We start from the raw sequence: 16,542 nt of genomic DNA on the forward strand, positions 1-16,542 counted from the left end.
AATGGAAGACACATGAAATCTTTATAAAGCCCAATGTTTCCCCTAGCATGAAAGCGCTTTCATTTTAGAGTGGAATACTTAGTGCTGTATTTTCCCCATCAGAAAATGAAGAAGAACATAAATTTTCCTCATGACTTGAATTTAGCTTAATCAGCAGCCCCCTGCTGATGTAATTCAACCCAATGAGCTTTTTCTTCTTTTTTTTTTTTTTTTTTTTTTTTTTTCCTGGTGAGCTGCTGCCCCTTTTCCCCTCCTCCCACCAATTCAGGCATGGAAAACAAGGGAGGAATTAGACAGACAGAACTTACTATCTATCAAGCTCCAACTTCAGACTGGGCAAGATAACATTTAAAATATAAAAAGCAAATTTTATGAAGCCTTTTCCTCCCTGGAGACTGCCACAAAAATATTCCTTGTTTGTCACTGAGAATGAACCATTTTTCTCTTTCATTTCTGCTTTCTGTCACATATTTCATTTTGGCTTCCCCTTCTGTCTTTCAGCTAGGGACCTAGGCTGCTAACACAGAACCACAGGTAACTCAACAACAAAATGCCTGTATTATCTTTTTTTTTTTTTTTTTTTCTAGTCTGTCAGGTAATTGCAACTCTAAAAGCTTTTGCATATTTACCACAGAAACATGTCTCTCCTGGAGGATGGGACTGTCATCAGGTAGAATATCTTATTTAATAAGCCCCTTCTAAGGTATAAACTAGGGCTGGGAATTTTTTCCTGGCCTCCTTCAGAGCAAAGGACAAGCAGATAAAGATCAGCTGCTGCAGTGCTACACTGTCAAAGTTCCTGTTCCTGCAAAAATTAACCCTCTCCAAGCTCAGAGTTCAGGTAGGCCTTGCCACTGTGAAATTAATGAAGTAGGAAAAGGGTCTGTTATCAACTCATGTTGGTTTTTCAACCCCAGTCCTCACCATGTATAAGACAGATTTCTTCTCTATTTACAAACAGAACAACTACCCTGGTTTTTTGTAACCCATCTGATGAGCTGTGGATGCTGCCAGGACTGATTTTCATTAAATCCGTCATGAAGGAGGATCGTATTTTCTCTCTTTGCCCCTGTTTCACAGAAGTACAACAACAAAAATGTGGTCTGAACATTTCTAAATTCAGCTGCTATCTAAAGACAAATTCCCTTCACTGCCTTCTCTATTTCCCTCCACCCCTGCAGCAGCAGTAGAACTGTTTTTCTCAGTCCCTACAATGCTGAATCAAGCTGACTGGTACCAAAGAGAGGGTCTGAGAACATCTACAAGAGAGACTCTGTGTCTTAAATCAAGACAGAGAGCAAGGAGGCCCTGCCAGGGGTTATGAAAAGAGGCTGCTCTGATGAAACTGTTCAACAGGCTGAAGAGGGATATACCTGGTTCACACATTTCACTTCAAGCACACCTGTGCTGAAGTCACAGCTCCATCCTAGGACGTAACAAAGCACAGTGAGTGGGAATCAACAGACAACAACAGGTCCTCACTCCAACACCAAATCACTGACAATACTTGCCTGGAGGAGAGCTGACAAGAGCCAGCCAGAAGATTCCCATTGACTCAGAGCCTGTGTGAAAACTAATCCTTGACAAACCTCTTCTGCATCCATACAGTTTTCCTGTGGGCCAACCTTACACTTGTCCCTGGTTTCATATATGAGTACCGACTGGAAGACACATTTGAGGTATGGATTGACTGTTTAGGTTAAAGTAATTCTGAAACCAAGAACCGATATCCATTGACTGGAATGGAAATGTGGATATCCTCTTTTCTGGAAACAGTTCCAGAGAGAACAAACTGATAGAAGTGAAAGACTTTCTAAACTGTAACTGGCAAACTCTATTTTTGCAACACTTTATGATTATTTACAAACTTACAATGGTTTTCAATGCAAGTAAACTCCAAGAGGCATTAGGACATCATTTTCTCTTAACATCAGCAAGCCATTTTAAGAGCCATCTCTGTTTAGAATTAAGGGATGACTCTCATTCATTTAAATGAATGTAAGGAAATTCCCGTAGGTAAAATACTTCTCCTAGTAGTGTTACATGAGCCCAGTCTCTTACCTGTAGTATCTGGATTGAAGGTAAGTAGAACACACAGCCTTAGACACATGGCTAGCTGAACCAAAGTCTATGACCTTGACCCTATATGGCTGTCGGGATGGGTCTACCAGCATGATGTTCTCTGGTTTGAGATCAGCATGAATCAGTCCCAGGCTTTTCAGCTTCATTAGGGCAGTTGCTACCTGCTGGAGAATTGGTCGAATGTACTTAAGGGGCAAGGGACTGAATTTATTTTGTTTTAAGAAATCATAGAGGTTCTGCTCCAACATTTCAAATACCAAGCATGTGTGATTCTTGTGCTGGAAGCATTCATAAGCACGGACAAAGTTGTAGTCATCCGCGCTTTCCGTGCTCAACCGAGCCAGGATGCTCACTTCAATCTGGCCTTGCCGGGCATAAGAAGGGTGGTTTTTTAGGATCTTGATAGCCACAATCTCATTAGTGCCACGTTTCCAGCATTTGACTACTTGTCCGAAGGTTCCACGGCCAAGAAACTCTAACACTTCGTATGTGTTGGTCATGGAACAGAGCACCTCATGTTGCACCAGCTGGTAATCCCCTTCACTGTTGGAGCCACTGTTTTTGGAAGTGGCCGTGGAGGTGGTGGCGGTGGCTACAGTGGCCCCACTGGCATTGTTCTGAATCATTGGTGGATGCTCCTCGATAATCTGCACGCTGCTTGTGTTCTCAATCTCCTCACTCTTGCGCTTAAGTCCACATTTTTGGTAGGTGTCCAGAAGGCTCACAGTGCTGCGACGCATCAGGTTGTGTGGCCCGCCCAGTGTTTGCCCAGACACTGCAACCACACCAGAAGTGCTGTTGGCAGATGTAACCACGATGTGCCCCGTGCTTGCTGGGAAGATGATGGTCTGCTCGTAAGGGATGCTCGGATTGGGAATCTGGAGAGAGGCGTTGACGGCTGCTGCGGCGGCTGCTTGGGAGGACTGCACGTTCTTGCCCTGGTTGTAGACTTTGCTGTGTGTGCCGTACCCAGTCATATCCCAGTTCGAACTCGGCTCCACTTTCAGTTTCTTCACGCTACAGAAGGCACTTGACTGAAGGGTATGAGGAGAGAAAACTTGCACATGCGAGGCCATACCTGCAATACAACATCAGAATGAAACCACTGTGTCAAGATGCCTTCCCCAGCTTTTTTTCATTTGCTCAGTGGCATGAAAGGGAAATGGGATACAGGCTATAGATACATTACACACACATACAAAAAGCAAGTTCTTCCAGAAATATGTATTCCACACAAGTAAAACATTACGCTCTAAAATAAATCCTTACCCCAGATTGAACTATACTATCAGCATTCAAGATTTCTGCTCTCTTGCTCTCCCCCTTTTCATTTTTAATAACAGGAATGTACATGTTATTTTTACTTCCTCTGCCTAAAGAGACTCCTATTCCCATTGTCTCTAGGAATATATCTAGCTCTCTGGAAGAACTCATGTCAAATACTGCAAAGTATTCTGACTACAGAAGCTAAATCTCAAATCCTCAGGCTCATCCAATCCTAAGCAGTTTAGTGGATCTGACTTAAGTCCTCCACTGTATGCCCATAAAACCACTGTGTAGCTTCTGGCCTGCACAGAGAGAAGATGGGACCAGGAGATGGTACACTGTGAGCAAATGGAGGTGCATAGATAAAGTTGAGGAGCCAGAACAGAAGAAGATGATGTTTCAGATTGCTTGCCAAGTCTGTGAGTAGGAATTGTGCACAATGCTAGTCTGTGCTCAGGCACACTGGAGATGGGGAGTTACACAACATGAGCTTCACTGTGTGCTCTCAGTGCTCCCAGATTTATAAAATTGTGTTCATCTATTCTCATTCACAATGACAAAACCATCACCAGGAAGCAGATCCCCTGGAAATGAACAGCGTTGTTTATGAAGCAACATACACATTAGCATGTGGCAGAATTAGCTCCTAATATAGCTTTATTTTTACAGGAAAGACAAAAACCTATTTTAATGCAAGCTTATTTGGTTTCAGAAGAGTTAATGATCTTCTAAATCTTTTTTAAAAAACCCAGACCACCAAAAAACAACCCCACAACCTCATAACCAAAGTGAAAATAATGCATCACTGAGACACACTTACTGAAGGATTCTGAGTAATATTCCACTGAAACAGAAAATGTGCCTATTCAGAGAAAAAAGATATGGTGCACGGAGAAGGGGACAGCTAAGTCCTGACTTGCTGCCAGCTTTCCCTGCCCAGCGTAGGGATAGTACTGCTGGGGCAAACATTTTGTGAAGAACACAAATCCATGGGGACTTCTGGGGAAGGAATCAGAACCCGGCAGGAGTTAGAGCAGAAAGGCACAGCCTCCTTCACCCTTCTATCTGTCATCAGTGTTTCTTTTTAATAAACCAGAATGACTAGGGAAGAAAAAGACAATATGCTGATCTGGCACCATTGTTGAATTATTAAGCACAAACATAACCTTGACTTGTTTTCAACTTAAAAAAAGTTAAAAGCTGAATGAATGCTTCAGTAACAAAACCACAACAAACTCTGCAGTGCACATGGACGACTTCTTCATGTGGAAGCGTGACAGTATCTGACTTGGCCTCCTCACACTTCACTAGTCCATGTTCCTCTTCAGGAGATTCTCTGGAGCTCATGTGTACACAGACACATTCACACACATGCATGCATAAACTTAATCATATAGAAAAATGGGAATGTCACTCTGCACTCACAAAGCTCAGTAGTCAAGTTAACAGATCTAAACACACCCAGCACTCTTTTTCCACTTAATTCCCAGCAGCCCAAAGGCCAGGAGTGGCTCAGGAGAGGGGTGCTGTGATGAGCCAAAACCTACCATGAGTAACTACTCAGATGTAACAGGCCAAGCAATGTTGCTTCAACACCCCTGCCTTCACCCCTTCTGCAGCGATGAATTTCTGAGGACAGAGCAGACGCAGAAGAAAACCCCTTCAGGACACAGGGGGAGACCTGCACCTAGGGTTGAACATGGTCCACAAAACCCCACTGGGCCCAGTCTAGCAACGAAGCCCTGCAAATCACAGCGTGCTGCCCTCTGCAGACATGATCCCTGTCTCTAAGTGAATTTATGATTGTTTGCTGTTGTTCCTTTTAACTCCATTACCCCCTGCTCCCCCATCCTCCTAGGCAGCAATTTCCATGGTCCCTGCAACTGGATACTCAGACTCCTTACTAGAAGGTACTAGAGAAGTACTTTCTCTCCCCTTTCCTTTCCCCAGGGCAATGATGCTGTCACGAATGCATGTGACGGGCAGCGAGCTCGGAGAACTACAGCAGCGCTACTCAACTTGTCATCCTGGACACAAAGATCGTGTGTGAGCGAGCCAAAACCGTGTTTGTTTTTCCACAGATTAAGAAGAATCACGGTGTTCCTTCTAGTACAGTACTGACCTGCCTGGAGAGAGGGGGTGGTTTGATGTATGTTTTCCCCCCGGACGCAAATAATATGGCAGATGTAATTGGTAACATATTGTGGACCTAGCAGAGGTGTAATTTATAGTTTTATGGCGTTCATTCCACGGTGTGCTTGAGCAATCTCTCTTCGTAGAAAATGAAAAGGAAAAAAAACGACTGACGCAGAACAAGGAGAGACGTTCTTCTCGCACTCTCCTCTAAAGATAACACCAAAAGACTGAGGCATAGCAAATTAAAGTCAAGGATGTGAAGCACAGCAGCTGCAACTTTCTCAGAGCCACTGTAAAAATCAGGATAATCGCCACCATTAAGGGACAGGCTTTCAACTGGTGCAAACTGGCAGGGCTCCACTTGATATCAGCTGACGCTAAAAACAAGGTCAGCAGTCACTCAACATTGTCAATGTCAGATGGCTGCCTGTGCCCTTTGGTGAAATGAGTTGTTGTTAAGGACTGGTTTCCACATCAACAACCAGCCCCTTGCTGTCCCTGAAACACTGCTGGCAGCCTCAGGAGAGGACAGAAACATGGGATAAAGACTGATTTACCCCAAAAGTGGAGGGGATGAAGGAAGCAGTGCTTTTGTGGGTAAAGCAAGGACTTTGGACTCTTCTGCTGCCAGTGCTGCCCTCCTCAGAGGTTACATCTCATCACAGAAAAGGTTTTTTCTTTTTCTCTAAAAAAAGAACTATGAAATCGTCTTCCTTACATCCAAAATTATTTTCTCATGTTTGAGGTTTCAAGGGCATGCATTGTAAGGAAAATAACTCAGTGAGTTCTTCAGCATAGTCCGATACCAAGAAATTACAGGCTGATTGACAGCTTGGTGATGGGAAAAGGCGTCTTCGGCAGAAAAGTAATTTTTATTACAAATTTTCCTGTGCAGTTAATGCGAGAAAAACACAATCCTAAATTTCCTGAGGACACAATAAAACTGTGCTGGCGGCATGTTGTTTCTTTCAAAAAAGGATTTTTGCTCCATGGCAATAGCAGGAATAGTAATAAATGTGAATAAAAGTTGGTTTTGTTACAGGAATCAAATTCCTCATTACAGCCTGTAATATGATTTACACCTTCAGCCTTTTGATTACACAGGCTGGCAACAGCTTGCCACAACATCCATGAGGAAACAAGCCAGCAGTAATGGGGTGATCCACACCAGCCAAGCCCAGTGCACCAATGTCTCAGAGACAGTGGGAATGCCCCCGGGAAGCATTCTTGCTCCTGGGGTCTTGGAAAGACAGAGAGGCCATAAGCTGCGGAGGGGTGGAAAATGGGATGTTTCACTTGGGAAAAGTTCTCTTAAGTCCCCATTCACAGGTCTGACAAGAAACCTCCTGTGCAAGGCTGGGCCTCTCATATCACTTCCCTTCTCTGCAGGAAGATCCTAGCAGTCACCTTTTTGCATTTTGCATGGAATGCCCAAGGAGGGCACCTGGCTTCTCATCTTTTTTGCACTCTGCCAGGAGTGGAGGGAGTGAGGATACTTGGCATGAGCAGCTTCACCCACTGAGCATTCCTGCTCACCTGAAGCCCAGCTCAGCAGCTCCACCTACACCACCAAAAGTTTTGGCTGGGCTAAGCCAAGTGGCAATTCCAACTGAGCTGGTCCCTGCCCTGGCATGGGTGCAAGGCAGGCCTCTATTAGCCAGCCAGGATGAAGCCAGGATGCCACAACAGCTAAATACATGTCCTGAAGAGTATAAGTCTAAGTTTTATGTCACCCCTGAGCATGGCAAATCTCTGGGCTGGGAGCAGAATCAGGGTTGGGCACCATGCATCAAATAAAATTGATAGTTCCTTTCTTTAATAATGAGTTTAGTGTAGTCATTTAAAGCTCTCACAAAACTGATAGTAACTGGATTTAATGGGGCCTTCCCTGTCCTTGATATGACTCACATAACTCCTCATAGCATCTACATGAGCTGAAGTAGGCAGGGTGCAGCCAGGGGACAGTGTTAAAACAGCTGGAATGACTTTTATTTAAAGACTTGAGGTTTTTTTGTTCCTGAGAACTCCTCCCACGTCAGCTTTCACTTAATAATAATTTAGCAGGTGCTATTTACAATTCAGATGGCCCTCTTCTGCATGCACACACAAATCACGCAGCCGCCTCACTTGTTCTTCTAACAGGTTTCAGGAAAGCAAATGAGGTAAAGTTCCTTATCCACCCACGTCACCCCAAAGGGCAAAAAATACACTTTGGGGACTAAAGAAGGAACAATTTGAAAGTCTCTGATGTTTTCTTCTGGTTTACTCTTCTGGTTTACTCCTGATTTTTAAGTGTGGCCTTTGAGGTGGCAAGAGACCAAGCTGGTGCCCTGTATTAAGAAGGAAGTCAGACCTTCTGCAGTACCTGCAGAGCTGCCAGTGCTCTGTAACCAGAGGCTGCTTCCTGGCTGCTGCCAGAATGACAGTGCCTGCTTGAAAAATACTGTAGAAAGCACATGGTGTGTGTTCAGCATATAAATGATGCTCGCAACACAATACTGAAATAAGTATCTTCCACTTCTCCCCAGAGAGGCACAAGCCTGCAAACCCATATACACGCCCAGGCTGAGAAGGCAATGAAAAGGGGATCTGCCAGGTATGGCTAATGTATTGCACCTTCAAAATAGCCATGTCTCAAGCACAGCACTCTTCTTCACAGTGGCCTCTGTGTGGCTCCTTTAGAGGCAGTCCCCAGCACCACTGCACTCTCAGAACCTCCTGAAAATTTATGTCCCTGGAGGCCATACAAATTCTTTCCCTTGTGCTACCAAATATTTGGAGAAAACCTCAAAGCAGAGCTCAGACCTCAACAGCCTCAGCTCCTTCCTGTTCCTGGTGAGCCTAAGATGTCAAGGGGGCCTTCATTCCAGGTGAAAATTTCCCTGCCTTCCTGTTCTGCTTTTCCTGTCCTCCTACTAAAAACGTCTCAGACTAATTAGTAATTTTCTAATTGTAGTGCACAGCAGTTCCCAAAGATGTAAGATATGACAGAGCACATCCCCTGCACTGCTCCAGACCTGGATTCACATGGCTCCAACCTGCCATGTTTGATCCATGTCTTATGTCCAAATGAAAAAGCAAGACTTCCCAGTGCACAGAGTAACCATAAAGAAAGACAAATGGACAAAGCTAAGCATTCATCTCCTTCCCTCTCATCCCCACCCAAAAAGCATATCCCTGCAGTGCCATGGCCAGGGCACTGTCATCATCATCATCATCAAATCCCTTATCTCCCTGACACCCCAACTGCCCTCCTATATATCCCTCTCCTGCATTTACAGCATCAACAACCCTGCCTCCTGTTTCATTCTGCACATCATGACTTTCCTATATAGGTATGATGAAAATTATCAACCAGGACATACTTAGTACTCTTGAGCATGGAGGTGGTGTAGGCAGTTACTCCCTATCATGGCCTGATCAGGTTATTTTGGCATGTGGCTCAGGATATTGCTGTTTTTCCTCACAAACCATCTTTATTCCCTTCCTCACTCTCCCTTTAACTCCTTAAATCCAGGGCAAATTATCTGCTGGCTACTGAAAGCTTTCTTAGCTGTAATTTAGAAGCCTTACAATTCTTATTCATCCTTTTGCAGTGGGCTCAGGGGCAGATGAACCTGAATAACAAGCTGTGGGCTCTTCTGACATATCCCTGGTTTTAGGCACATGAAACAAAATCCCAGGGACAAATACATACATTTTACATTTTAATACTTTATTACACCTCGGTGCAAGATTCTTTCAGGGTCACCTCCATCTCCCACTGGAATGAACTGCAGTAATGACAAGAGACATTACAGATTTCCTCAGTTAATCACACGACTAGTTTATGTTTCACATTATAGTTAATTAACTATGCAACACCTGAGAACACAGGTTAAAATATACCTCACCAGGGGCTGCCCCGTCACTTCCCTGTAGATGATACAGAAACTGGACCTGACACCAATTTCTAGGTCTTGGTGTGAGAAGGTCCAGCAGTCCAGTCTGTGCTCCCTTGAACTGAAAGATAACCCCTAGATACCTTCTTCTGGGAAAACTCAGCACAGTTGGAATAGTGCAAAACTTCTCTTCAGGATACCTCAGTGTTACTGTGTGGGAAGCAAATGAAGAGAGCAAGTGACTACAATTTAATAGTTTACAGCCTCGACAAAACAGAGCTAGACCCCAGTAAGCAAACACCCTTCTGCATTTCTGTCAAAGCTGACAGAAAGACTGTCACCTCTACAGAAATCATAAAATGAGACTGCAAGCGCCCTACCAAGATGTCAAAGCGCTCTCTGGACATAAAGTGAGAAACCTGGGAGTCTGAGGTGCCCATGTCAGGTCTCTGGGGCTTGAGAAGGCAGATCATAGCCCTGCCAGAGGTACCTGGCTGAGCAGCAGTCCTTCAAGCCAGGGAGGACTTCTGGAGTCCCAAGATCAAAATGAGGTGGTGAACAATAAAGATGGAGGCAGAGGCAGCACCTGAAAGCCTCCATGATCTGCATGAGTTTGTGAAGGAACTTCTGCACAATGTAAGCATAAAGACACTTTAGGAAAGTGGGTGTCAGTAAAGTCAGGAAGACGTTTTACAACCAAATGATCAGTACTCCCAAGAGCCTCAGAGGAGAAGAAAGTCTGCTTCGGAGTCAGAGATGGCATAAGAAAGAAAGAAAAAGATGAAATCAGACAGGTGGGATCGACTGAAGCCCTGCTTTGAAGCTTTATCTTTGGAGGACACTGAAGGATGTTTAACAAATGCTTTGCTGAAGAAATCCCTCGTTCAGATTTCTTGGAGAGAGGCCCAGCAGAACTGAGGCAAGTGTGGAATTCTTGGCTGGGGCTGTGCTGCAGGCTGCTGGGGAACCCACGAGCAGCACCACATCTGTTTAAAGAGCTGAAGACTGCGGCAACACCCACAGCACCACTTAAAATGAGGCATGACATGATGAGGCTCCTATAATGCCATGCTTGAGTGAGCTCCTGAAGCACTGGGTACAGCCAGAGGAGATGGGGAAAGCAAGCTACCAAGGAATGTTTCCTCATCCTGAAATCAAAATGGAGCCAGATGAGTCCAAAAGCAGTTACTCACATCAAAATGCCAGGTTTGGCAACATCACATGTGTTCTGGGCACCTTCCTCCTTCCCATCTGTCCTCCACCATCACAAAGTGGAACGAACAGTAACCACAGCATTTCTACAGCACCCAAAGCCCCCTCTGTAGAACTAAACAAGACAGTCTCTGCAGTAAACATGAAACTGGTCATAGTTCGCCTTGTAGTCCAGTCTAATGTCTGGATCCTTACATTTAACCTCCAAACAGGTCTACAAGGCAGGAGGCTCTAGATTCCAACAAGCTCCATCTCTGATTGCTACCTGCTAACAGAGTTACATCCTGAAAGCAGAACTGAAAGAAGGATGACCTTGGCATGCCTCTGCTTTCGAGGCAGCATGGCTCAAGTCACTGCTGTTCATCTTCCAAACAGGGGCTGACCACAGTACCCCATCCTACAGGGGAAAGAGAGGACTTTCTCAGCCTTCCTGACCCCAAATTCACTGGCCATCCTACCTGGCCCTCCATTATCTTAGCTCCTGGGAAAGGGTACCAAGGCCTCTCAAAAAAGAACCAAAAGGAATCAGTTTTCCTTTGCTGCTCTGGTTGTGCCCCCCTCATGCACACAGCAGTGGCACATTTGTGGCTTCCCACAACTGCCTAGTGGAAAGGATATTTTGGCTTTTTCCACAATGGCTGTCTCCCCACCTGGATGACTTTCCACCTGTAAATATTAACCTTGTAATGTCAATGACTCCAACTGGCCTGCAAGTGTGATGAAACCACAGGGAATGCCTGGCACCTCGTATACCTTACTTGTTAGAAACAGCATTACTTGTGAAGGCAAGACATGGGCAAGGTTCACTGGAGTCTCTGGCTGAGCCTCTCACTCCCACAGGATTTTTTCCTAACTGTTTTATTTGCAAAGAGGCCACTGAATGACATTTAGCCCCTGCTTTGTTTACGAAATCTGAAACTCAGACCAAGCTCTAGCTGGGCTGAAAACATTGGTTTGCCTATTCACAAGACCCCTTCCTTCACTGGATTTCCATCAGAATACAGACTCGTTGGAGAGAAACAAGCCCTGGTGAGGTCTGGATGAAATACACAGGATCTGGCCTGCAAAGGAAGATGAAGATGCAAGGAGACAGCTGGTGAAGCTGGGCACAGGGTTCTGCCAAAACAGAAAATTGAGACAGATTGACCTGATTAGTTGATCTCCTGACAGCCAAATACCACCTTCAAGTTAGAATGACCAAACACAGGACCTACAGTACTCTCAAACATTGAGGGTGTGAGGTATTTTAGGAATTGAAGAGAAAGGACAGTGCAGGTTGATCACCCGACCTCCAGTTTACGGAGTTGCAACAATTCTGTAAATAACCTGCCTTCCCATCATCACATCTGACCTGCACAGACAAAAGCATTCAGTTCCTCAAGGAAACACCTTGAGCATTTTTCACTTTGTCTTCCAGACTTTAGGGCCAAGAAAAGATCCCCAGAGTTACAGCCAAACAGTCAGAAACCTATTCTTGCTGTCACCTGTGGCTTTTGGTTTGCATTCCAAAGTAGGGCTACAAATCCAGAAATGCATGATGTGAAACGGGCTGTGAGCTGGGACCAGAACAGGCACAGTAGGACTGAGCCAGCTGGCCCAAAGCAAAAATCACTATGGAGACACAGGGTGCAGGACTGGGATGTGGACTCATTTCTCCCCAAAACACCTGTCTCTCTTGGTCCATTCACCTTTGAAACTGGTGAGTGGCTCTCATATGAGACACAGTTCTAGGGAGCTGCTGCAGCCTCCATGAGAACAAAGTGTGTTGAAAGGTTTATCTGTGGGAGCCAATGATTCTGTTTGCTGTATTTGGGGTTGTACTGACCTCTGTCATACAAAACACATGGTCACACTCAGGCACACATAGACATGTAAACACTTGCACGGCCAGATGACCCACAAAGGCAATTAATCTGATAATCTCCAAAGGAAATGAGTGATGCTACCCCAAGCAATCCCACAGAAGTGCCTCTGGATACTTGCCTGCCCCACTGCTGGCTGGCTTGCTGGGGCTGGTGCACACCTGATCTCCCACTGTCTTCACATCAACTTCATTTTTAAGCAAGGTCTAATAGGACAGAGGCCAGATCAGCATACAGAGAGGAGGCCTGTTTGGCCAAGGAAGGACAGCCTAGGTGATGTACAAAGCTCTTGCTTACACAGAAAAAACCCCTGATTTAGGCATGAGGATAAACTACATGAAGGATTTCAGAGCCTTGAAGAGTAAACATCTAGAAGGTCAGGAAAGGCTATCTACTTGAGAAAGGAGGATATAAGGCCCTTGTGTGTGACGAAGAAACTCAGGGACAGCACTAACAGCCTACTCCCCCTCAAAGCTCTAGAAGAAAAGAAATCAGTCCAAGGGAAGTCATTAAGAGAAACAAAACAATAAAAATCTCTACCTCTATCAGCAGAACTCCCTAGCTAGCATCAGTCTCTCCCCCAGGTTTCTCTTTTGCGCAGGATATTATTATTTATTGACATATGTATTTACTCAGCTCTGCACTGCTTAACACCGTGGCTGCTGGGCTTCTTGCACTGTCAAAATTAGAGCACGACAGGAGGGGAGTGAAGCTAAATGTGGAGATCCAGTATGACACAGGCCAAATGCCTTCTGCAGTGGGGTCCCCACAGCCAGCCCTGTCCAGCCTGGACAATAAACGCTCCCTTGGTGTAACTTTGCTCCAGATCACTCAGAGCCTTCGAGAGCCTGCACAGCGCACTGCAGAGACCCAGGCACCAGAGCACACCTCAGGCCCTGTTCAAGTGCTGACCATGAGTACCTGCTGTGTCCTGCTGAAACCAAACCTGCAGAACCAAAAAACCACTGCAGAAAAGAGAGATGGCTGCAGATGACAAACCAGCTAAAGGGGCTGTCAAGCCTTCTTCTCATTCCTGATGCTACATTTAAGAACTGACGCGTCACTTTGCACTTCCAGCAGCATGCAGCCGCTTGCCCAACCTCTTCAGAAGCATCTTTTTGGCACTACTACAACTGTTTTGCAGCCATGTGCTTTCGACTCAGAACATTCAATTCTTTCCTTTTCCTATGCAATGAAATGAAAGGATTCAGCTTAGATGCAGTGGGACAATGAGTTCAGAATCACCAATGTGTCGGTGATGTTGCAGCCAAGCTGTCCACAGTCACACCTATGGGTTTTGACTAACGATGTAAGGGAAGTCAGGCCAAACTGAATAATAGGGGAAAGAAGAGTTTCCGGGAAAATAGGCTGTGTATGATTTTCTCACAAGGAGCAAATATACCACTGTTCCCACAGGTTCCAGAAAAAAAACAGATTAGTAACAACTTGTGGTGAAATCACAAGAGCCTTCAGGAGGTCCAGGAGAACACTGGGCATCTTAGCTTTGCCATAGTCATAGGAATGACTAGGGGGTAAAATGGCCTGTGGTGGGCCTATGGGTTTTGTTAGAAAAACTGTGACACTCCCAGCAAATGAGAGGGGAAAACTGCCATTTAAAAAAAAAAAAAAACAAAAAACCAAAAACCAAAAAAAACAACAACAACAAGAAAACAGAACAAAAGAAAACAGCCAGGGGAATTTAGTACTAAAAAGTCCTGTGAACTTTCATCAGACCTTATGTACTCAAAACTCATTAAAAGCTTTCCAACATCCATATGGATGAAGTAAGAAGAGACTGAAAACTAGATTCAGCAGAAGCACAATAACTGTGGAAAGAGTTTCAGTAAGAAGCAGCAAGTTTACACATGGTATAAATGCCTGATTAATTCCATGTTTGCAGTACTGCTTTGTGGACACAGTCCTTGGTTTTGGTCATTTTTCATATCTGAAAATAGCTCCACTTCCCTCTTTAGTCCTTCCTGGGCTCATGGGAGACTGAAATGAGTCACCAGAGGATCAGCTGAGTCATCCACCCAAATCTTGGAAAGCAATACAAAATGCGTGGTCATCACATCCTCAACTAAAATGTGGATGACGGCAGCACCCCTAGCAACCCACCATGCATTAGGCAGAAAGGGTTGGAGACCAGTGACACTATGAGCTGTTACTCTGAGCCAGGCGGAAGAATGCCTTAAATGAAACCAGGACAATGCAAACAAGAGCTGACAAACATGACCAGAATGCAGCCCATTGGAAAAGGAGCTGGGGGTGCTGGTTGACTGGCAGCTGAACATGAGCCAGCAGTGGCTCCAGGTGGCCAAGAAGGCCAGTGGCATACAGATCAGAAACAGTGTGGCCAGCAGGACCAGGGCAGTGACTGTCCCTCGGTGTTTGGCACTGGTGAGGGTGCACCTCAAATCCTGTGTTCAGTTCTGGGACCCTCACTGCAAGAAAGACACTGAGGTGCAGCATGTCCATAGAAGGGCAATGGAGCTGGTGAAGGGTCTAGAGAGTAAGTCCTATGGAGACCAGCTGAGAGAGCTGGGGTAGTTTAGTCTGGAGAAGAGAAGGCTCAGGGGGAACCTCATTACTCACTGCAACTACCTGAAAGGAAATTGTAGCACATTAGCAGGGGGTCGGTCTCTTCTCCCAGTCAACCAGCAACAGGACAAGAAAATGGCCTCAAGTTGTGCCAGGGCAGGTTCAGGCTGGACATCAGGAAGAGTGTTTTCCCTGAAAGGGTGGTTAAGCATTAGAATGGGCTGCCCAGGCAAGTGGTGGAGTCACAATCCCTAGAAGCATTCAGGAAACTACTGGAATGGCACTCAGTGCTATGGTTTAGTTGGCATGGTGGTATCCAGTCACAGGCTGGATTCGAGGATCTTAGAAGTCTTTTCCGGCCTTAATGATTCTATGGTCACTGGACCTGCACCTGACACAAAGCCCAAAGCCAGTTTCCCCATTCCAGAGGCATTAGGAAAAAGGGATGGCCATCTCCATCTTCCAGATCACGAGTTATTCCTAGCCCATTTTCCAACTTCTATGAACCAAAGTTCCAATTCATTCAATTCCTCTAGCGTATCATCAAATCTTAACAAGACCTATTTCGATATGCAATCTCCCTGACAACCAAATAACTGTGACCTTTTAAGAACACAGGTCCATATTTCATTTTTATGTCTATTATCTGCAGAACAAAAAGGAGTGGGGCAGTTTCTTTTGGGCAGAGAAAATCTATTTACCAAGCAGGTTTTTTATGGTGATTACAAAAGTTACACAATCAAATTCAGGACAGTTGTTCTCTTTGTGCTGTCATGGAAAAACAACCCCAGTTCACAAGGGCTGGGTTGCACTGCACAGCTGCTCAGGGAACCCTGTTCCTGCACAGCTCGCTGTCACCCTGCAGAGCTCATGCCACAAGCCACAGCTGAGCCAAGCATGGAGGACCCTGAAGCACCAGGGGGTTACAAGAACAGCACAAGTGGCACATCAATAGTACGGGTCCCCCTGTGGTTCACCCAGAAAATCCACTGGCTGGAGGCTCCCGGTGACACTTCTGTCACCTGGCCAAGCACCAGCAAATGGTGCTCAGGGACTGCATGTGAAATGGCACCAAACAGGTTTTCATGAAACTGCTCGAAATTTCCCAACTAATGATGTCACTACTGTTTTGTTGTGATTCTTCCTGCCAGCTCATCCCTGGCTTTCAGCAAGGCCATGATGTATTCACCTCACTGTGTCTCTTCTTCCAGCCCTCTGCACCTTCACTCCTATTTTCTTTGCCAAAAAAATAAAAACCACTTTAAAAAGAAAGGATAAAGAAGAGCTGAAAGTTTCAGGTGGGCATCAGTGGATGATGAACTCCACAAGACAGAGTAACACTTGACATAAGCAGGCATAACGAGTATAAACAGGTGTAAAAAACAGGTTTAAGTGAAACTCAGGTAAAAAGATACAGAAGCTATTAAAGCACCTAAAATCCATGGGGTTTTGATCCCAGAGTTTTAACAACCTGGTATTATTTAGTCTTTTAAGGGCTCACTAGTAGAGACTCCAAGCTGTTGAAATGTTAACTTATTCCATGTTCTGCAGAGACAGAAAAT

The 16,542-nt window shown here is 45.2% G+C and overlaps 1 protein-coding gene across 6 annotated transcripts in view; it reads right to left on the minus strand.

Annotated features, from left to right (window-relative positions):
* HIPK2 (homeodomain interacting protein kinase 2) overlaps nt 1-16,542 on the minus strand; it is a 132,421-nt gene that overhangs the window by 86,922 nt on the left and 28,957 nt on the right. For 4 of the 6 annotated variants that reach the window (XM_068190938.1, XM_068190940.1, XM_068190937.1 and 1 more), the window contains exon 2: nt 2,062-3,160. The exons of 1 other annotated variant lie outside the window; for it this stretch is intronic. In XM_068190938.1, the coding sequence (XP_068047039.1) occupies nt 2,062-3,160 (1,099 nt within the window). Of the gene's footprint in view, nt 1-2,061; nt 3,161-9,508; nt 9,576-16,542 lie in introns of all 6 variants that reach the window. One more of the 6 variants, XM_068190939.1, reaches the window with a different exon arrangement.

The sequence above is a fragment of the Anomalospiza imberbis genome, chromosome 5 (assembly GCF_031753505.1).
Source record: "Anomalospiza imberbis isolate Cuckoo-Finch-1a 21T00152 chromosome 5, ASM3175350v1, whole genome shotgun sequence".
In the NCBI taxonomy this organism is placed as follows: Eukaryota; Metazoa; Chordata; class Aves; order Passeriformes; family Viduidae; genus Anomalospiza; species Anomalospiza imberbis.